Below are 23,140 nucleotides of genomic sequence, written 5' to 3' on the forward strand. Positions count from 1 at the left end.
AAGGTGTTGTTTTGAATAAGTTGAAAAATAGGAAATAAATCTGTAATTAAAACTGCCTCTCTACAATGAAACTGATATGTATTCACTGAGAATAATGTTTTTTGCTCTGTAGCGCGGTGCAGCATGATGCAGTTTATGTATAGTGAGTCAATCCCAGTGGCAGATGGGCCTGATATTTGGCTTGACAGAGCAGAGATGTAGACTGGCTGTTGATGGTGGCCTGGATTTTGGTCACATGCTGTATGCTCTGTCAGGGCAATCTGGATGTCACTGCCATCCGTGTTGTATTTTTGGGCTACAGTACTTGCTGTTTATGTCTAGAAGGTTATTCTCCAGGCCACTGACAATTACTCAGACATGGAGCCAAAATAGGTCCAAAAATGTTGTCCCACTAGTCTGTTTGGAAGAGGACAGTGTATATTTGCTTTTACAGCAGCTTAGCAATTCTTGAAAAAGGTGGACGAGTCTGGATTTCTCAAAAGAAAACTGGAATTAGTTTTGGTTTTTACACAATAAACAGTGATTATGTAACTGTAACTTCAAAGTTCCATGGAAACAACAAGGTCAGTGATATTTATTTTCACATCCAAACACATCTCCTATAAAAATCCAGTTTTGTGAGGTATTCCCTGACCGAAAAGTTATCTTTGCTTTGGTTGGTCTGTTCACATTGATTAAATAAAAACACTGACTATTTTGCATTAGTTGCGCAGAATTTTCCAGTTCAAGAGGATTCAAGTGGGTACAGGATGAGGGCAGGACAGGCCATTAAAATGGCAGAATTTTTTTTCCCCAGGATATGACATACTCTAAAATGCCTTTTAGACTATCCTAAGAACAACTTTTAAAGTTACTATTGACCCATTTACTGGAATATAGTGGACATTTAGTGTATGGCAATACAATTTGTTTTAAGAGGTACAATAATTCAGACCCTCATAAAAATTGGACTTGTAAATATAACTACAAGAAAATTCAGTGGTTTGTAGATTTTAAAAACAAATATTTGTTTTTTAACTGAACATAGGAACCTTGATAACATGATCAAAGAAGAAAAAAGTCTGGTTTCACAAAAAAAAAAAAAAAAAAATGTTTTTGCTCAACAACTCAAAAGTTAATGGTGGCAACATTCTGAGATTCCACCTTTCTATGTACGCAGCTTCTTTTTTACCCCTTGTTGTTCAGAATTTGCTTCTAATTAACCTTATTAATATTCTTCCAGTTGTTTTTACCCTTCTTTTTTGCATGTTGTTTTTTTATTAAGTGCAGCTTTGTTGCCCTGCTCTAACTTTTTTACATGTTCAAGTCCAAACATTTGTTTTTTTTTTGTTTTTTGTTTTTTTTTGCTTTTTATTGTGTGTCTGATTAGATTCTCAAATATTATGTTTATTAAAATATTATAATATTTTACACCACCTGGATGGAGCTGTATAATAAAATTTGATGATAACACCCCCCCTTCCCCTTGCTGAGGAGACAAAACTGATTTAAGATTTGTGATTTTTAGGGACGCACTGTTGTGAATAAATTGATTTTGACTGAGGTTTAATTTGTTGTCAGTTTTGCATTCCTTTCTGAAGGTTTTGCCTTTACAAAAGAAGGACAAGTTTAGAGATATTGAGGAGGAAAAAAATGGGGGATGGGGGTGTTGCTTTTTCTCTCTCTCTCCCCCATACCAGCACCTCATTTTGGGCAGTGATTCAGCTAAATTGATTTTAAAAGAGCAGAAGAGGGAAAAAAGGAGAGAGCGAGAGGACTTTAGAAACTTTGACATAAAGTTTACATCAACTGCTATTATCCTGCACTTTGCAAAACTAGTCACAGACAACGTGCTGCTCAGGACGGAAACGTCTCTCCTCAGACTTTGACACAGTTAATGTAGCTGACAGCTGTACAGTAAATACAATAAAACGTTACACTGTCTGCTTCAGCCGGAAAATTAGATACTCATTTATCATCAGCTGATTCCAGTTTCCTCTTTTCCATGCTAAGTCCTTTCAGGATTTATCTTTCAGCTTCACTGGCAGTGTAAAGATATGGTTTCTACATACTGTAATAAAACTAATCTCTCTGTAGTCAAAGCAAATTGACTTGACTAGTCTTGATGTGATGATGATTTGTAGGCTGAAGACACATACAAAGGGAGAATCTTAGGCATCTATTGAGCATATTTCTTATTGGAATGAGCTCTTTCCCTCCACTGGTTCTTTCCTGTTATTGTGAACTCTGTGATATAACCAAGATTTTTCTACTGATAAAATATCTTTTAAAAGCGAAGGGGAGTTAGAAAGCATGGATATGAAGATGCTGTTAGTGTGTACACTTAATATTTTATTTTTCACACTTCATTGCATTTAGGCCTGTTTAATAAACATGTCTTTGTATAGCCAACATAAAGTAATATGTGTCATTGCTGTTAAGACAAATGTCTTCCGATTTGCATGTCCACCCTAAACAGTGTTTCTATGGTGACTAGGGTTATAGACAATGTCTTCTGTAGTCTGACACAGCTTTGGAAAAATGGTGCATCTGTGCCGTGATATTGTATGCAGCACTCTGCAATCTGGGGGGATTTGGTATTCTGCTCTTAACCCAGACAAGCAGGATCCTCCTCTACACTGTATGGAATAGCTGTTTCACTGGACTGAACTAGGAGGATAGGAATCCAGTGATGAAGCCAATTAGGTTTGACATAAAGAAAAGAAAAAGTAGTGAAGAAATCAAGAATGTTTAGTGGATACTGAGTGGGCATTGGGGTATGGGTTGTGACAAAGGCTAATCCAACTGAACAAAGTTCTTGTTTTCAAAAGAAATGCATTTTGTGAAGCTTAAAATGTTTCATTTTTCCAGGGACCGTATGCGGCAGTCAGCCATGTACGACCTGTGTCTGGGCATGAGGCAAGTAAGCCAGGAATTTGTCCGATTGCAACTAACCTATGACGAGTTCCTCTCAATGAAGGTTCTCCTACTACTCAGCACAGGTAGGCAACAAACTAAATGTCCAAACACAGGCTCACATCCTCTCATGTTGTCTGGCTTGAAGATATACTCTAAGAAACATAGCTCTCAAGTGTTTGCTCTAATAAAAACTGATACTAATAAACTAATATGGCTCTCTTCAGAACTAAATAGTCAGTTAAAACATGCAACATGTTTTAATACAGGTGTGGAAACAGGAACATGAGATTTGGAAAGTCGCATACTGCTAAATGAAAAGAAATAGTTAAGAAAAAATATTCCATATGATTTTGTGAAATTTGTAGCAGATCAACTGAATAAATATTGCCATTTTCTCAGTGCAGCTTTTTTAGTTTTTTGTTTTTTCTTTCCCCAAATGAGTCTCCACATAACCAGATTGTAATTCAGGTGGAGGAGTACCAAAGTATGTAATATTCATTTAATTTATTTCTTTCAAGTTTTACTTACCATAAAAAATAGTAGTATCTGGGATTTGCAGTAGTAGTAGCTTTAAAAACAGCACCCAAGCGTAATTTATGTGTAACTTTTTTCTTGATAACATGGATATATTGTAGTTAGAGCTGTCTTCATTGTGCTCGGTTGTTCTCAAACCGACGATCAGGACCCCCGGGGCTCTCGAGATCATTTCAGGTGGTTGGAAGACAATTGTAAAAAAAAAAGAAAAAAAAAAAGCCTACAATTATTAAAGACTTTTGGGATTTTTACCAAGGTTGTCAAAATTAAACCTTTAATACAAAGGCAAAGACATGAAATTTGAAATTGAACTGGAATTATCTCTGCGTGAGAAGCTGAATTTGGTTTTGTAAGTTCTCCGTCACAGTGGTAACGTGAATCCATCAAACACTATTCTTCTTGTTTGTGAATATTCTTACAGTTTTCTAGCCTTGCATTTAGAGGATGGCTGCAAGATGACCAATTTGATTTATAACACATAGTTAATCACTCAATCCTTCCATGGCGATGGTGGTCATAAACATTGTTGTACATAATTTTTGGGGTCAATGAGATGAAAGTCACAGTATTCCCATTTTTCTAAACCAAAAGGCTTCCTTTCAAATAAAAATTGTACCGATAAGGTTGCCTTCTAGCTTACACCTTTGAGGCAGGGTTGGCAAAAGCCCTTCTGGCACCCACAATCACTGCTTTTTAGTCAGTGAGATCATGCTTTAATCTCATTCTTAGTAATCCGTTAACAAGTACCACAACTGTGAAAGCAGACCTGATGTCGCATGTACCAGTTAATGTAGCATCATATAGTGTGTGCAAAAAAGCGTAAATTGGTGGTTGAAAGCTTTTCTGCTCGGGTTTATTTGGAATTCATTTCATTCGTATCCATACCACTAAACAACATCTCAACTTGATGCAATTTGCATGCCAAAGTACACCCACAGCCCTTCAGCCAGTAATATCTGTTGGGTCAAGTTGCTCAGTCTGAATCCAAGTGGTAATTTTTTTTTTTTACTCACCAGCTCAACACAGATAAGCTGCTGCTGCTAGTAACCATTAAATATGTGTCATGATTTAACACTCAATTTCTACATTCTTAGTTGGGAAAGGCTTTTAGTTTAACTGGGGTGTGAGGTCTTTCAGGGTCATGGATGCAGGTTTGATTTGAACATTTGATGGGGAACACCAGGCTGGGGTTATAGTGTCCTGCAAGAAATGTATTTTCTTCACTTTTTATGCTCTTCTTTTCTAAAATCTATGTAAATATACAAAAGAAGCACAAAATTTCACTATTAACTTTGCTCGGTTAACTCATCTCAATCAGTAGCTCCTTCAAAGCTTAGGAGCAGCTGTAGGGTCTAGTATTGCAAACTTGCATGCATGTGTATGGCAACATAGAAGAGAAGGACATGCAGCATCACTGCTGACTGAGATCAGATCAGTTAAGGTGGCAATGCAGAGGGGAAAAGAAGCAACTGGGAGAGACGGTCTCTGGGAGTGATTTCCAAACATTGTACTGATTTGTGATTACAGATGCAGCCAGCTCATTTCCATAATGACCAAAGCAATCTCCAAATAGCAGCACAAATTAGTGTGGGGTCACAAACAAGCAGTTCAGCTGATAATCAGCTGCAGGTCATTTTACTAACAACTCAGGCGCCATCGATTACATGTAATTTGACAAACATAACAAGGCGGAAGAATGAAGGTGACCATACCTACCACTTGGTTTAGTTACTGAAACATCGAGAGGCTGCCTGCTTGCTTCATTAAATAGACTCCTGCTTTCACATAACTGCCAGAAGGTTTCAGTGTTCAGCCTAATTTCTTATCGTTTCTCACATCACGGTTCAGGACCATGGACACTGCATGAGAATGTGGTAATCATTAAGGAAAAAAAGGAAGAAAAAAAAAAAAGAAATTGACCTTATAACCAGTTGTCAACACACACTACACCCCCTAATTTCTCCTCAATGGGAAAACCTCACACTCATGCTTGACTCTCTAGAGAGCCTCAAGGCCATTTTGGCACAGAGGGTTCTTTTGTAGTCGTCCAGCTATGGGCTTCAGAACAAGGACAAATTGCGTTTAAATTGCAGAATTTTACATCTCAAACACAAAGGTTCCTCTCTAAAAAAAAAAAAAAACTGGAAAAAAGAGATTTAGTGTGGTAGGTAGTGGGAGACTTTTTCTGCATTTTCTATACATGTATGCTTTAACCTTATTCCTATTTCATCTGCTTATCTGGCCATTTTAATTTTTAACTTTTATAGTGTAAAACAGATTATTCCTAAACGATTATTCCTAAATTAAAACCATATAAAATCATGCAAAATTACTTCCTCACAGTTACGCATTATGACCTGCTACTAGTGTGTGGTAGATTTTTATCCCCGCAGCGACACACTTTATGTTTACATGGTCCTTGTTTCTTTATACATCGCTGTGCTTCAGATCTTTCAGGTTACTAAGGTGGAAAGTGTGTAGATACTAGCCAATGGTTTTGTGCAATGGGTTCTAGACATAAAGTGTATTATGATCACTTCAGCCCACTGTGCCACACACAGTTGGCAGTGTGTGGACATTCACATAAAATCCAGAAATTCAGCACCTTCCTGCAGGATGGTGGAGGTGTGGATGTGTTTATTTGTGCTTTAAAGTTTTATGACTGTGGAAAAAAGAGGGAAAAAAATCAGTAAATTTAGTTTTATATCTTATATTTATTGCTTTGTTCGCTGAATGAACACAGTCTGCTTCGCTTCCGGGGAAATGGTGGACAAAGTCTGAAATGCTACAGTTTTGAATAGTAAGTGTATACTATGCCATTAAGAAAAGTAAAGAAGTAAAAACTGTATTATTTTTATTACTAAACTTGTACTCTGAGTTTTTATTAGGAAAACTGGATTAAGTGTCCATATGTACTCATTTTATTCCATATAACTGTTTAATCACTTGTCAACACAGATAATCAGCCATCACATGGCAACAATTCATCACACTGAAGGTGGACACGACAATTCAAGTTCAAAATGAGAATCATAATAGGAAAAAAACAGGAAGTGAGTGACTTTGAACATGCTATGTTTGTTACTAAGAGACAGGAGTATATGAATCTTCAGAAACTATTGATCTACTGGGATTTTCACACACAACTATTTCTAAGGTTTGCAGAAATAATAATACAAAAAAAAAAAAAAAAAAAAAAATCCAGTTTTCAAGAGAAAAATGCCTTTTTGATGCCAGAGGAGAAATGGCAGACTGGTTCAAGATGACAGAAAGACAAGTATAACTCAAATCACCAGTGGTTACAACCAAGGTATGTGGAATATCATATCTGAACACAAAACTAGTGTTGTCATGGTGCTAAAATCTCAAAATCACTGTAGATACTGAGGATGGTGCTGGATACACACTTAATAAAAACTTTAGCAGTTAGTGTATTTAACATTAGTGTCTTTTTCCTCACATTACTTGAAAACAGATCAAGTAATAAATTGAACAATCTAGTTAAGATGATCTAGTTTCTTTTCACTAGATTAAATAAATCATTGCATATCATTGTATCAATCCTGTAGTGTGTAAACATTCTGAGGATTTCATCTTCCGGTTTCAGGCGTCTTTCCTTCCCAAGTCTTTAAAATCTTGTGTTATTTATTCAGTCTTATCATATTTAATAAAAAAAAAAATTTTATCTTACAGGACATATAAAAAGGGGGCATTTTTTCCCAACTAATTTGTTTTCATAAGGTTTCTTTGGCTTGTAGCAGCAGTGACATGTGGAAGAGGCGATGTGAAAACAGTTCCCTGAAATAACTGCTAAAAGCTCAGACTGGATATGAGCTAATGGATGTTGGGGGGAGATGAAAAAGTGAGAAAACAGAGAGTACAAGAAATCAGTGGGGAAAAGTTTGATTTAGAGTGAAATAAGACAAGTTGAGAGGACAAGCTGGTGTTGGTGAGAAAGAGACAGGTGTGCAGCTATAGGGAGAATGAAAGGGAAGACAAAAGGAGTGGTGGGATGGCAGAGTTGCTCCTTCTGTTGCTGTGGCCTCCCTCTCTTCTCCTCACTGGTCCTCTGGAGGTTTTCCAGAGAGCCCTGCTGTACTTAATAAAGGCCAGTCAAGCACCAGGCAGTGCTCCAAGACCTGCTATTTTTCTGCACTTCCTTGAAACCTGGGCTGGAATTTTGAAAGAGAGGGTGTGGATAAAAAGAAGCCGGGACGCACGATCAAAACAGGAGATTCAAGGTGCTGCACAGTTAGTCCAATCTGCTGTGGTTATTGGTTTAAGTCAAATGTTACTATAACATACGAGAGATGGAGCGGAAGTAAATAATCATCCAGAGCTTTAGATCTCATGTCTGTTCCAAAATCCACACGATAAAGTGTCTGAATTGCATTGAGATTTGGGAAAGCACTAGGAAAATATTTTTTAAAAAAAGGAACCCTCCTCTGCAGGTTTTTTCTGGGGCACTGCGGGAAGTTCTTTTGGTTACAGTCATTCAGCTATAATGGTTGGACCTTGTGGAAGGAGAAGCAGGAGAACTGTTTACAGGGGAAGTGTCAGAACTTGTCAACTAACCAAGCACTGTGGAGTCAGTGTGGATGTGTGTGTGTGTGTGTGTGTGTGTGTGTTTGGCTTTAGGCTGGTTTGTAAAAGTGTATTTGTATGCTACAAAGGGTGAACGAGCGAAACACTGAGAGGAAAAGGGGGATAAAGAGGAAAGAGACAAGGGCTGTTTTTCCTCTCCGACCTTGGTTAAGGTTTCACCAAGCCTGCGGTGTCTTATGACCCTATTTGGGTTCGGTACAGGAGCAGTGGCCTGTTCAAACCAGTTACACTCCTCACCTCCACACATAAACACATAAAATAAGATTTTCTCATTCATTTGGTTTGTTCCTAATCTGCCTCTATGCTTTTCTCTGTAGCTGATGAGCCTAATTCTAGACAGGACTTGCGTGTCTGCTGTGGTCACAGAAGCATTCTTTGTTATGCATTTTACTGCTACCCATTTCAAAGACTGGGTTTGTTTTCACTCTAGCCAGTCATTAGTCAGTTTGCATTATGTCTACATTAGTATGTTTTGTTAGACAGTGCCTAAAACTGTTAATTTTTTGTTGCACTATGACTGGGGAAAGTTGTAAATTTCCTAAATGAGTATCATCAGGTATTAAATTAAAACTGAAAGCCATTGTGTCGGTAAAGTATGCACCAACAACCAAGGCAGGAAGCTGCATGTCCTCTAATAAAATGCATGCTAATGGCCTTTCCTAGTCCGCATGAGCGATTTATTCTTACATACATTAGAAAAAGAGCTGTCCTAGAATGGTTTGCTTGTTGCAAACATGACAATGCATCTATCATACAATAGCATAAAATGTGGCCTAGCTGAGCAGACTTTATATCAGCAGAGATAATCAATTTGATGCTGTTGTAAGAGTCCTATTTTGGGGACACTCATGGAGACACCCCTAAATGCCAGGCCAGTTTCTAATCAGGGCGTATGTGGGTCAGTGGGAGAGAAACAAAAGGTCCCAATGCGGCCTTTGGTTTTAGCACGTTCTCATCATGTCAGCCATGAAATAGCCCAGAAATCACAGCAATCAGGGTACAATCTGTTTTTATATCTGCTTTCCACAGCTTCATGCACACTGTGCCCAGAGTTGTTTTTGCATCAAAGTACAATGAAACCAAAGAGACAAAAAAAAAGTTCAAGAGAGAGGCAGCCAAAAACACACAAGCATGGATGCTTCGAGGTATTGACCTACAATGATCTGTCCTCAAAGACCTGCAGTCCTGACACATTAAGGCCTTTACTTATAGCTGTATACACTGCCAAATCCAAACAGGTCCTGTCAGTAGCATCTCTACAAATGGTTTACAAAAGCAGCTCTTTTGTAACTTTTAAAGGGGGCAGATTGTACAACACACCCTCTTTGTCGAACCAAAGTAACTTGGAAGCTTCATAATTTTCTAAATCCCATACAGTTTATATACATAAATATATTGCCTCCTCTTGACATGTTTAGTTGTGTCAGAAATCTCTCTGAGTACAAATAAATCTGATCACAGTGGTAAAGAACAGTATCAACAGTTCTGTTTACTGTCGCTGTGATTGTGACCTTTTTTTTATTTCTCTAACAGAGAATTAGAGAAGCATTATATCTGAGGTAATATGGCCAATAACAACAAATTATTGCTCAAAAGTTTCTCTTAAATTGTGTAAACATTTTTTGTTAGTTAAATATCAGATATTTTGGGATGTGCTGCATTTTCCAACAATAATAATTCAAATTTCAATTTGTAATATACAAATGATCTTAAAAAAAAGAGAACAGTGGTTTAACGAAGAAAATAAAATGTATTTCTTGTAGCATTTTTATTGATAAAATTCAAGAGCAAGCCTCGATGCAACAGTTCCCATGCATATCATCTTTTAATCCTGACTGGAGTTGAGCTGAAGGTGTGCCCATTGAGAAGTTAGGTATTTCTTAATTTCCTTGCCTGCAGCAGTTTTAAAGATGTTTGGCAGTCTTTCCAAGCTGTGTTTCATTCTTTTGCACAAAGAGACACTGTCGACATTTCAGTGTATCTTCAAGGTGTACTTACCAGGCTTTACTCTTCACATTTGTCTACATTTCCATCACGCTGTCTGCTAATTGTGAGTACGTTGATGCCACAGTGTAAATTACTGCAGCATAAGTGAAGGTTGTAGTTGTTTAATGGTTGTGGTCATCGAACAAAGTGCATGATAAACGAGGCTGGGGTTGACACAATAATTAAGCCCCTTTAATCCACATTAGCATCCTTTGTAGCTGTCACTGTTGTTGAAAAGTTTTAATCAATGGCTTTCAGTTTGCCAGTCTTTCTTCATGAATCAGTAGCTGCACATGAGAACAAATTACCGCTTGAAATAGTGCAAGTGGTTGTAGTGAGCTGTTAAACAGGCTTGGATTGTCAATACAGATAAAATGCCCTAAAAAAGCGTCTGTGTAGGAGTTGAACCATAATCCACCGAGCACCTCTAATTACCCTGTACATATTACACATTTCCGCATTAAAGAGCAAACTGGTGGTTGTGCATGACATAGCCTGCTTAATGCAATTCATGTTCGATGAGTGTGCATGCATGAGCGGCATACTCTTTAAATTTATACTCTAAATTTTAGCTTCTGAGAATTCTTTTCCATATTTGTATTTTATTCATTTAAACCAAACAAAAATAAAATATATGAACCTCTGAAAAGTACTTATGTTTTGCCTTCTTATGTTTCTTGGATGGAAGACAATATGTATATTTGTGTGTGTGTGTGTGTGTGGTTGTGGTGTCCCTTGGTACATGTTTTACAACAGATACCTTTCCTGATGCAACCCTCGGCATTTATCCAGGCTTGGGACCGGCCCTCAGAAAGTAATCTTGTCCACCTCAGAGCTGCAGCGGCTTAGGGGAGCAAGACTTGAACCGCAGACCATCAGGTCTCAAGACAGGCAGGCCCACCACCTGAGCCACTGCCACCCCTGATAAAATAAATTAAATAAATAAATTTAATTTTTTTTGGGGGGGGGGGGGAGGGGGGTGACGGATAGCTAAGATAGTTGAAAAGTGACCAAATTAAGCACACAACCGACTGCCCGTTTGTCTGCGTTTCCATCTTCTGCATCAAGCATAAATGGTTCTTCAGCTTCACTGATTAGTGTTTTTTTTCTTCAGGCTACAGAGATTGTTGAGTTTCCTCTGCAGTGTGCATGTGGAAATGTTCTCACTTTCACTATTAAACATAAGTCTGAGTTCTGCTGTTTCATGCCGGTGTTTTGACCCTTCTTAAACAGATTAACAGCGATGGGATGTCTTTCCACATGTTTGTTTTAGAAATTAGAAGCTGCTCATTGCATCAGTTGGAGTTAAATCAGTTGTCGCCACCTGAAAGATAATCACCTATGCAGTAAATATCCAATTGGAGGCTTGTTACTATTTGCACAGTTGAATCCAAGTTCTGATCTTTTTTTTTTTGTTTTTCTGTTGTTTTTTTTTTGTTTGTTTGTTTTTTTGTCAGGTCCTGTATAAGTGAGAATATATGGTCTTTAACTACAATACAAAGAGATCCTTACTCAACCTGAAGTGTACAGCTACTTAAGAGAATCAACTTGGATAAAAGCCATGGCCAAAATTTTGTAGTGTAATAAGGTCTTACATTAGAGTATACTGAATAGATAATATAAAAAAAACATCTAAAATGAAAAGTGACACTCATAACTGACAGAATCAAAGTCAGTAATAATACTGATTAAACATAATCAAAGAAGTATTAAATATTCAATAAAATTGCCTTGCACATTATTTTGGGACATTTTCTTTGACAGTTTAATTCATTCAAGGATATTAAACCGATTACAATCTTACCATACATGCTGGGTCTAAATATCTGATGCTTGTGACATTTACATTTTTTGTCAGATATGCAACCCAACCCCGTGGCTAAACCAGCGATCATCATAAAAAAAAGTCTTCAAGATGGTTCATATCAAAATTTGGGAAATGGTCTACACTAACTGCTTATTGTGACTGTTAAAATATGATAAAATGCCCATTGTTAAGCTACATTTAAAAAATTCCATCATCTATGTCAAACAGGAAACAACAGGCTAAAAAAGTCTCACCCCAGTTCAAACCCTTTTATCTTTAAGCATGTTTTTTTTTTTTTTTTTTGCCAATAACATGTCAGTAATATTTGAAATAGTGTTGTATTGGAATGTTTTAACTAAATCCAGATGATGACAAAGGGATTTGTCTGTTTCCCAGTTCCCAAAGAGGGTCTTAAGAACCAGGCGGCATTCGAGGAGATGAGGGTTAATTACATCAAGGAGCTTCGGCGTTCAGTGGGAAAAGCAACCAACAACTCCGGCCAAACCTGGCAGCGCTTCTTCCAGCTCACCAAGCTGCTAGATGCCATGCATGATGTAAGTACTCTTGGCCTGCCTGCCTCTCATGCGCCACTTCCAAACAGACCAGCACAGGCTTCCCTTGGCAGCCTCCCTCGTATGTCATGCCTTCACACTCAGAGTGAGGTGTCCACCAGTACTTGGGGATGTAATCTCACAGGAAATGTTGAGTAAAATGGCAACAGAGTGGATTTTGTTAATGCTTTACTTAGTGGTTCAATTGAGCTTTGTGGCTTGGAATAAGGATTATTGCATCCCACTTTCTCCCTGAGGGGGAAGTTATTTTGGAAGAGGCGGGGACCAGGCTGTATTGGTGAATGGAACAGAAGGGGATCAATACTAGCTTTCAGTTTACTGGATCAGCATAGATTGGTCACTGTGGGGAATGTGTTAAATCACTTTTTTTTTTTGCTACGCATGGGGTCAACAAGTGCATAGGGAGAATGAGAGAAAAACGCAAAGCCTCGAGGTGAGAATGAACAAGCAAGAAGACACAGAGATAACGGGCCAGAATTCATTGACCCTTATGACTGTGTGAATGGGGCTAGTGCTGAATGGACGACCTTTCTTTAATTGGCTGCTGAAAAGAAAGAAAAAAATCAGTGGCGTCCCCAAGTGGTGAGCTGAGTAGATGTGAAAGAGCAGAATTTAAAAACAGACTTAAGTGAATACAGATGAATGTCATCAAAAGTGAAAATGTCAAAACACTTTATGTAAATAAAGACCTAAAATAATTAACCATGAAAAGCATATTTGGCGTTAACTTGTGTGTTTTATGATTTGCAGCTGGTGGGGAACTTGTTGGACTTCTGTTTCTACACCTTTCGTGAGTCCCAGGCTCTAAAGGTGGAGTTCCCCGAAATGTTGGTGGAGATCATCAGTGACCAGATACCAAAGGTGGAGTCAGGCCTCACTCACACAATCTACTTCCACAAGAAGTGACTTGTGACGCATCTGGGACAGAAGTGGCATTAGGAACTGGAAAAGAGGAGAAAAGAAGTTCGCAGAAGAGTAAATGTGCAAAAACGGCCTGACCAGTTGGCCCGCACCCTGTCGCCCCAGTATGCCAGCGTCCTTGTCTTGGATGTCAAAGTTAAGTGATGTGGTGACACAAGTGAAAAGGAGAAGAAGACTGGACTCTGCAGTCATTGTGAGCGTTTCAGAGTTGTGAATAGTTTGAGAAATCAAGCACGAATCAATAAGAAGGACTTTGGACAAATGTGACAAAGCATCCAGAAGTATGCCCATGCACCTCTGCCCCCAAAGACGATAACAGTATTTTCTATGGAGATAAAGCCATACATTTCTTAGAATGCATTAGATACATTCATTACACAGAGTAGAAGGAAATTGATCCACAAGCCTTCACACAGACACCCAGATGCACTCTGCACGCACTTAAATGAGATTTGCTTACAAATCAAGAGAAAAGGTTTTTTGCAAATATTAACTCCAGCTTATGCAGTCTTTCACAAATAATCGCACTAGAAAAAAATTATGCCAATACTAAGATTAGCTTTGCAGTGTAGCAACAAGACTACAGGGCAAAGGACTTCATGAGGAGAGACAGAAATTTTAGGCTGTACGGCAAAAGGTCTATTTGAAGATATCCCAAGGGCTATAAGCATCACCATAAACTAAAGAAATGCTTTCAATATGACAAGTCCAAGTATGAATCTCAATCTGTATCATGAAAGCCATCACATTTGCATATTAAGTTTGTTCAAGTTTAAAATGTGTAGTAAAACAATCAAAACTAATATGCAAAAGTCCAAAGTTTAAGCTGTTTTGAAATGAGTATGTCTCTCCAGTATAAAGGAAGCTTGAACATAGAGCTCTCATGTCATTTAGTCACTATTTTCAAGACATTATGGTGTCAAATTGAGACAATATTGAAGCAAGATTTCACCTTTTTTTTTGCAAAAAGAGGCAACACGTGCTGCAGGATAAAATAATGCATTCACAGAAACAATTTCAGTAAGAGTCGGCTGGTATTGGATTCGACTGAGGTGCGTCCATAGTAATAGCTGTCATTTATGTTATCTCCAGAGCAGCTGTCCAAATGTCTGTTTTTACTCACAATGAAGCAAAACCAGCCCTTTGTGAACCAACTCTTATCTACTCTTCCCAGAACTAATAAAAAGCATTTTATAAAAGTGTGTTGCAAAGGTTTAGTTTTTGACAAGCCAGTCATTTTACATTAAGGTGCTTCATTTCTATAAAGCCAGGCAAGACATAACATGTACAGTAACTTGTAGACAGTCCATACAGTACAATATATGGACGCACAGTTTAAACACACATACTCTGTAAAGTTGATATTATCCATAATGGAGCATTACTCTACAGTGCTTACAGCTCACACATCAATACCAGGCAGATCTGTTCAGGTATTAACAACTTCTTAAACACATTCTTTTCAGCTGTTGTACAGATGTTCAGAGGTACGTGCTGATGAATGCTTGATGAAGAACAGAATATTGTGTTGGTATGATCACCTTTCCTAATTTTGTTCCAGTCTTTGTTTTTGTTTTTTTTTTATTTTTTTTTATTTTTGGACAAGTTGTGCTTAAGTATGGCAGCCCCTGTCTTCTGGACCATCAACTTGTCTCTCACCCCACTGGTCTCTGGATGGTTGTGGAACTTTACTGTGATGCTACTGAAAAGCGACAAAGTCGCTGGGGAAAGAAAGCTAGTATGGGAGGAGGCGTGGTCATTATTCAGACATTGTGCCCTATAAGTGTGTATTTATGTGTGTGTAGGGAGTGAGTATGACTTCAGTTTGTGTGTCCGAGTGTGGGTATCTATTTTTTTTTTTTTTCCTTGGCAAGCATGTGAATAGTCTTATCTGCTCTTTTTAGTGTGGGTATTATGCATATATGTTATAAATTTAGCCATATCCTGTTTCCACATTTAGATTTGCACAGAGGAGTTACAATGTGAAATGAGGCATGTGCGCAGCTACCAGGAATGGTCGGTTTCTTTAAGCAACTGTGATAATGGGAAGAAGACTTTCTGCATGGTCACTCAGCCTAAAGTTAGACAACATGACATCAGTGGCACAGTAGGGGGCACGTATATTGTTTTTGTGGCCTGGTCTCTCTTAATAACACTGCTTTACCACACAGTGGAGGTCTCCTCTGGTGGTAGTTGTTTGAAGATTGGCAGGCGTGGTGGTGGAGGTGCCAGACTTGCAGTGTCATCCAGAGTGTACTATAATTTGTAAGTGATGGGGATCAGAAAAGGGGAAGGATTGTATCCTTTCATGTCTTATCAACAAAGGGTAGTCTACATTGGGAGAGAAAAAGAGAGTGTGTTAAGTTTTTGTCATCCCAAAGTAATTTTTTTTTTTTTCATGAATAATAGAATAAAAATATCAGGTGATGTACAGGCTTGATTCAGTAATTTATTGGCTTTAACAAGCCCGAAGCAGCTCTTTTGCCAGGGTTGACACTCTTTTGTTATGTTAAGTTAGCCAACAATATCATTCCCCGCCGCAATAATTTTCTGATAATACCTGATCAGAAAGGCCTCGTTTTACGTCTTTGTTGTGCCCTTTCGCTAATCTCTCACTATTTCTTTTGCCCCATTTTTGTCCTTTTTAAGGAATACAAACTGTCATTGTCAGCAGTTCATAGGATGAATGGGAAAGTATTTTTGAGAGAATTATATTTTGCTGGAAAATAATATTTAAGTACTTTGTCTAAAAATGATATCCTTTTTGTAAAATGAATTGTTATTGCATGCTTTTGGATGAGATGTTTACATTGTATTTAAAAAAAAAAAAGGGAAACTTGTGCCTTTTTATCTCACCTGATTTACAATTTTACAGTATATATTGTAAATAATACAGCAAGTCTCTATGTTGAGTATAGTATAAAACATTTCTACTTTAACCATCTTGTTTAAATATTGGAGAAAAAAAGTGTGTTTCCCACTCGCCATGTTCTGTGTGTTGGGTCACAGAGAAGAATTTACAGTAAGGATTGGCACCAGAACGGGGCAAATTGAGAAATGAATGTATCATACATAGTGAGAGACTTATGGAACTTACTACCTGAATGTTAGTGCGACTACATTTATTATGTTCTCATTTGGTAAAGTTATCTGATTAGCTTTTTTTTTTTTTTTTAATTCCTTTTTTTTTTTTTTGCATCATTGTTCACTTGACTTGAAGGAAAAAAAAAATCAAAAAGCATTTCTTATTTTGTAACAAGATGTGTTAAGTGATGGGTCCTTGTTCCTGTTGAAATGATTTCCTAACCCATGGCGGTATTGTTGATAAGCACCACAATAAAAATCAAGAAGTCACAAACTACAAAATGGAATATGTGATAAAAATCTTGAGTTTTTGGTTTGAGGGAAAAACTGATTTGTGCACACACAGAGAATCCTAGAAAATCTTTGGCACAGGGAATAAAGAATAATAGACACTTTTGCAATTCATCAGCTGACCTTTTTTTTGTTTTTGTTTTTTTTACACGAACTGCCAAATTTGAACCACAAAAAGATCATTTGACCCAAAGAAAGATTAAGTGATTAAAATCCCTTTATGATGCCTCTGCCTTTAAAAATTTTAAATCTGTTTCCTTTTTTTCTTCTTTGTATTTACTTTTTATTTTTTTGGCAGTTTGAATTCACAGTTCGATTTAATGGAAAATACACTAAATTACTGCACTGCTGAAAGTCCTTTTTTGTAAACAAGTTTCATGAAGAATTTGCAAGTGATCAATTTGATTGATGTTTGACTCACATGCACATTCGTCAGATTCCAGTTAGTTTGGAAAAGCAGAGAGGAATTCTTAAAGGGGCACTCTTATGTTATTTCTAGTTTTTGGAGCTTTTTTGCGGTGGTATATTGTTGAATACTCATCATGCACGTGAGCGGTGTCGTTTTTTTAAATCACTTAAACGCATGTATGCTCTATGTTCGGTTTCCATGGCAACAGGAACGTTTAATTTTAAAACGTCCAGTCACGTTTTAGTGACGTCCCAGTAGAGGGACTCTGTGATTGGTCATCTTCTCTAGGTTGTGCACGTTCGCGAAAAGAAAGCCACACCCACCTTTACTGCTCAGGGTTAGGGTTACTACTCCTAGCAGCTGACCAATCAGACGCAGCCCGTGGGCAGGGCATAGGGCTGTTCACTTGTTTCTGTCAGAGGCTGATTTGAGAGGATCAATACAAAATGAATGAAGGGGTGTGTGAAAAATGCTTGAATATTTCTTGACCTCCTGAACTTGCATATTAAAATAAATTAGACTGAAACGTGCATAATAGTCACTTTAAAGATCAGCTAAGCTAACAGTTTCTTAAAATTAACCAAGCTGTTGTCATAACAAAAAAGCAAAATTTCTCATTTACCTCAGAGTGGTTTTATTGGACAACCGACCATCCAAGCAGCCATCAACTGTCGGCTGCGTATTACCTACCTAACACAGACACTCTTTGGTCATAAAATTATTGTGCCAAAGTAGATAGGTGTAAAAGTCTACAAAATTAAATCTGGTTAGACTTCTTTAAGGTCTCAAGCTTTGGTTTTTTTAAGTGGAAAAAATTGGTTTTGGCCGTTCACTGTTTAGATCAATTGCTGACTTGGCTGCTCACTTCCTTCACTTGCTTTCCCAAAGGATGAGTGTAGCTACTGTCTTATTGTAGCCTCAATTTTGAAAATGAAAGAAAATCTGGGATGGGTGGGATGATGGAATTCATTCCTGTGTCCCACAAATTTTTATGACCCTTAATTTCCTGGCTCCTTTAAGTAAATGAAAGAAACCCAGAAGACAGTTTTACTGTATCAGCTACAAATAACAAATAAAATTGAGACAATATTTGAGTCTTCAGTAAAAATAGTCTACTTCAAATGATGACTTGAAATAGGCGAAGTGTGAATTAAACACAGGAGGCGGTTTGGTTTGTTGCAGCTTAATATTGCATTAAGAACAAAGATACTCTTGTATATTGGACTTGACTGTTGGAACTTCTGCAGCCTTCTCCTCACCTCTGATTGAGGCCACATGAACAAACAAAACTATTTGTGCTGCAGACACACCATGAGTAATGCAAGACTGACCAATGCTACTCCAATAAAGTGAGGGAAAAAGAAATTCTGAATCACCATGGGTCTCACCTGTGTGTAGCATCAGCATTCATTCTCATCTTACTTTCAGCAAAAAGTAAACATGAGTATTTTCCAAACTGCCAAACAATTTTTTCTGAGGCACAAGATTAATGTACAGTTTATTTAACTGTCATCAGTCACAATCTACTGCCATATGAAGCTTTCCCCACAGTCAAGACAGCTGTGGCATCTTCAGAGTTGTCTTCTAAATTAACTCCTTTTCTTGGCACAGTTGTCTCAGAATTTGTCTAACTGCTGTTTCTTACACTATTGCGTCATTGTGTGTGTGTGTGTGTGTGGATGTCTATGTGTAGTCCCATCATTGGCATTTACTTTTGAAAGTCGTGAATCGGGTGCAGAGAGCCTAAGCCATATTTCCACAGCCATGGCAGTGCATTAATTATTAATATAAATTTATGCTTTTTTTCCCCCCAGTTCTAAAAATGACTTTTTACTCAGTACAATCTTTCTTAGCAAACATACAGTAAACCTCCTTAACCATAAACTAATCGAACATTTTTTAAACCAGTGGCTACTGTATACCCTGAAGCAGATATTGTCACAATTGTGTTTGCAGAATTATTGCAAATAAAGACTATTAAACATATAATCTGTGATGATGCACTCTGTTTGTGTGTTTGAACACTGAACACTGTGTACATAGTTAAAATTACCAACCTACGACGGAAACTAGAAAATATGCCCTGTTGAAGCAAAGCATTTATTGTGGATGGATTCTAATCAGCTGCATTAAGTGGGGAGGATAATGGGCCAGGAAAAGAAGAAGGAAAAAAAAACCAATATCATGGAAAAGCAGAAATGAAAAAGCAGCAGGTACAGAAGTCACAAGGAGAGGGGGATGAAGAGAACAAAGGGAAATGGAAAAGGAGAGAATGAGGCATTAGATTCTTACTGTGAAATGTTGCCTGTGGAGAAAAATCACCATTAACCTTGTTAAAGGCTGATCTGAACAAACGCCTGCTTTGCCAGACTGTAGTACAGACAGTATTACTTTTTTTTTGCTCACCCCCCTCCCTTCTGCCTGAATCACAGCCCTTTCCAAATCTCCCCCAGATTTCCAATTGCTTTCACTTGTAGTTGTGCCAGATAAACAGAATCTATTGGATCAGGCTGATTTCACGGCTGCACCCGCGCACATGGCAGCTTCTGTGGCCCACTTTCTGAGCCGAGCACCCCCCCCATCCAAATTTTCTCTTTTATATATGAAATTCCATATTCCTACTGAGTTTCCTTCCCTTTATATACATCGACTCTTACTATGATTATATTTGAGCTGTGCTCTCTGAAGGAACCAAATGAAGACAGCAGAATGTATTGAGTCACTGTCGCTTCCCGCATATCACTTGTTTTGGAAATTCAGACACATTGCTCAGTTGTGTCATTTTCTCACAGTTGCAGGTAAACTGCTCTGGAGCTTTGATCCAAGCTGAGTCACGGTGTGGTGTGTGTTTTCAGGCTGAAGGACACTGCGTCACAGAAGGCAGAGGACAGCTGGCACGCAGCCATGACTGGAAAGTGGGAAACCAACACATTTACCTGCTTTTTTTTTTTTTTTTTTAACTCAAGCACGCCAACATGGTGTCATAAAGGAAACAGCATTAGTAACATGCATGTCATCCTACTCTTACAAACAATCATTAATAATGCATGCAGAGGTGCAGAAAGCCCCTCAGGTATGCCAACATAAACTAATATGACATACGTTCCTAGGACTAAAATATAACACCGATCCACCTGATTTACCAGAACAGTTGTCATCAACCGTTGTCACAAGGTGAAATGAATGATCTCTTGTTAAATTACCTGCTCGAGCAAAAAAAGAAGGAAAAGCACTGAGAAGAAGACATAGAGGAGAGACAGTGAAGAAAGGAATTTTAAATAGACAGACAAGGTGGCAAAGGAAGAAGGAGAAATGAAGGCAGACAGAGCAACATGGCATGCTTTCTGACAGACAGTCCAAAGCAGAGTGAGAGGCAGGCTGTGTGGATGTCTCTATGATTCAGCAGTATTCTGGCAGAGGAGGATGATGAAGAGCCCTGGGGGTGGGCGGTGGTGGAGACTGCAGGAATATTTTGCCCATCTCATTAGCTCTGCCTCATTTCATTATAATATCATGTCCGTTGTGTGTGTGCGTGTGTTTTCCCAAAGACACAAGCTCCACCAAAACGTTAGCCATAACTTTTATCACATTATTTTATGGAAAACGTCTGTGTTTAAACAGTATCAGCCCACTGAATAGAGCTCAGCAGTATTGATAATACTGGTGTATGGTTGCTGGTAATTATGTAACAAAGGTCAAAGCACTCAGTCTTGAGGACAATTGGTGTGGTAATTATAAAGATGTAGTCTAAAAATTAACATGCATGAGATATTAATGGATCATGGAGTAGGGCATGGATTAGCATGTTTTCTCTGAGAAAGATTAGAATCTATTTTTAATCCTCTTATAGAAAGTTATTTTGGAAGTAGCTTTTAGTAGGAGGATCCAGTGCAGGTCAATATAAAGAAGAAGGCTTACATTACACCACAGGGCTTACTGTATCTCTGAATCTAAAGCTCATCACTCACTTTATTCTCAGTCTGTGTGAAACTGTGACACCGCAGACATGTGAAACCCCTAAAAAAGCAGATAAAGTCCTTGGTATATGACATGTCCTCACTTAAGCTGATGTTTCATCTTGAGTGGGAAACGCCATTTTTTCAAAACTTACATTTCAGAACGCTTTTCATACAAAATGTATTCCTATATAATATAAATAAATAATTAAGTTTCTGCAATAATTTTAATAGATCAATGGATTTATTTTTATTTTTTGCCTTCTTTGATGTCTGTTTTTCTTATTTTCCATCCATCCATCCATCCATCCCACAAAGATAATAGACTGTTTGCAAATTAAAAATGATCATTTACGATATTTAATTCAGAACAAGAACAATTAACAAAAAAAAAAAAGAACAGATGAAAAACAGAGTTCTTGCTCTTCAAGAAACTCATAAATCACTATTTAAATAATTACAATTTCAACAAAAAAATACAATATGGTGAACCAAAACTCTTGGACAAAGTGAAGTTTTGCCAACAGCTGGCAGAGGACATGTGCACACAAGCTAAAATAAATCTATCAAAATGTAAAACATAACTATATGGGGTAAACATACTTGGGGATTCTCCTAAACATCTGGCTTTGAAGTGAAAATCCAAAATGTTTTGAGGTACTACAAAATTCAGAGTGTTTCACTTTTCTGCTCAGAAGAACAAGAGCAACGTTTAAAATACACTTTGAGGAGAGATTACTTGACAAGTAAGGCACTTGGCTTCAATCAGTACAATATGTTTAAATTCACCTCACACTGATGGTAGTATTTAACATAACGGGGCTCGTCCGTCACCAACCAGAGAGGCGTTTCAATGTGGTTTTGTGGATCAAAAGCGCACACACACGCACATTTAAAAACAGAAGAAAAAAAACAAAACAATGTGTTAAATCTCATGCAATCAATGTGCTAATTAAAATAAATAAAATTACACTAGCAATGTCGCCCTTTTAATATCGAGATATAATTGCAGAAGAATAAAACATTTTATCGGTGAAATCAGCCACAATCTAATTCCTGTCAAACATACCCGTACGTTCATTTACACAGAGTGTTTTGATGGTTAAGGCACACAGGTATCTCTAATGTAGTAAGACAAATCTGACAATAGGATTAAAAACTACAGTGACTTTGGGGCTGACATTCTACCTTGCAGTTTCCGAGGACCTCCCTTTGACTTTGAGCTCATGGATACCATGTATAAATGGGAAGAGGATAGTGACACCCATTCTCTGGTGCTGCTACGACTTGGATTTTAAGAGGCTACAGATGTGAATATACAGCAGAACATTTTAAGTGCAATCCCGATCTAAAATGACAACGGGGACATTCTGGTGAAAATATTGTCATGCTAAATCCAAAATGAAAAAAAAAAATCACAAAATCTACTGCCAGGGCAAAATACATAGAATTGTGTGTCTAGAATTGTTTACCAGTAATATTAGTAAGTGGCACTGACACTGGATGAGTGAGACTGAGGCACGTATTTCTTTGTGTATTCCCACTATAAAAAAGTGTCCATTAATATTTCTATTTGGCTTTACAGCAACTCCACGTAGTTTTCAGGGATGAGGCCTCTCTTTCCTTCCAGCTCCCCCTCCAACCAGCCTGGCTCTCTCGACTGGGTCACTGCAGGAAAGGACACAGCATTATCGAGGGGATGATACCACAGGGAGGGGAAGGGTGGGGACAGACAGAGGACACAGAGCCTCCAGTGAGTACATGTGCATGTTTGAGTGAAAAGGAAAGAAGCTAGAGCGATTATGCTGTTACATTTAACCATAGAGTGATCTTTTGTTTTAATCTCCAATGCACATTGCATGTCTGTTTTTGATTAATTTTCATAGTTATTTTGATGCATTTATTCATTCATTCATTCATTCATTTTCTGAACCGCTTAATCCAATTCAGGGTCGCGGGGAAGCTGGAGCCTATCCCAGCTGGCTTTGGGCGAAGGCAGGGTACACCCTGGACAGCTCGCCAGTCCATCGCAGGGCCACACAGAGACAGACAACCACTCACGCACACACTCACTCCT

At 38.0% G+C, this 23,140-nt stretch overlaps 2 protein-coding genes across 3 annotated transcripts in view; one reads left to right on the plus strand and one right to left on the minus strand.

Annotated features, from left to right (window-relative positions):
* Positions 1 to 14,060, plus strand: part of nr3c2 (nuclear receptor subfamily 3, group C, member 2) — a gene marked incomplete at its 5' end in the record, with an annotated part of 72,314 nt that extends 58,254 nt beyond the window's left edge. The window contains 3 exons of the mRNA XM_079264629.1: positions 2,851 to 2,981; positions 12,227 to 12,384; positions 13,153 to 14,060. Coding sequence (XP_079120755.1) covers positions 2,851 to 2,981; positions 12,227 to 12,384; positions 13,153 to 13,308 — 445 coding nt within the window. The 3' untranslated portion in view covers positions 13,309 to 14,060. The remainder of the gene's footprint in view (positions 1 to 2,850; positions 2,982 to 12,226; positions 12,385 to 13,152) is intronic.
* A 7,353-nt stretch (positions 14,061 to 21,413) lies between these two features.
* Positions 21,414 to 23,140, minus strand: part of arhgap10 (Rho GTPase activating protein 10) — a 48,510-nt gene continuing 46,783 nt past the window's right edge. For both annotated transcript variants that reach the window (XM_079238275.1, XM_079238274.1), the window contains one exon: positions 21,414 to 22,731. In XM_079238275.1, the coding sequence (XP_079094401.1) occupies positions 22,665 to 22,731 (67 nt within the window). In that variant the 3' untranslated portion in view covers positions 21,414 to 22,664. The remainder of the gene's footprint in view (positions 22,732 to 23,140) is intronic.

This window comes from Telmatherina bonti, assembly GCF_933228915.1.
Source record: "Telmatherina bonti genome assembly, chromosome: 3".
NCBI classification, from domain to species: domain Eukaryota; kingdom Metazoa; phylum Chordata; class Actinopteri; order Atheriniformes; family Telmatherinidae; genus Telmatherina; species Telmatherina bonti.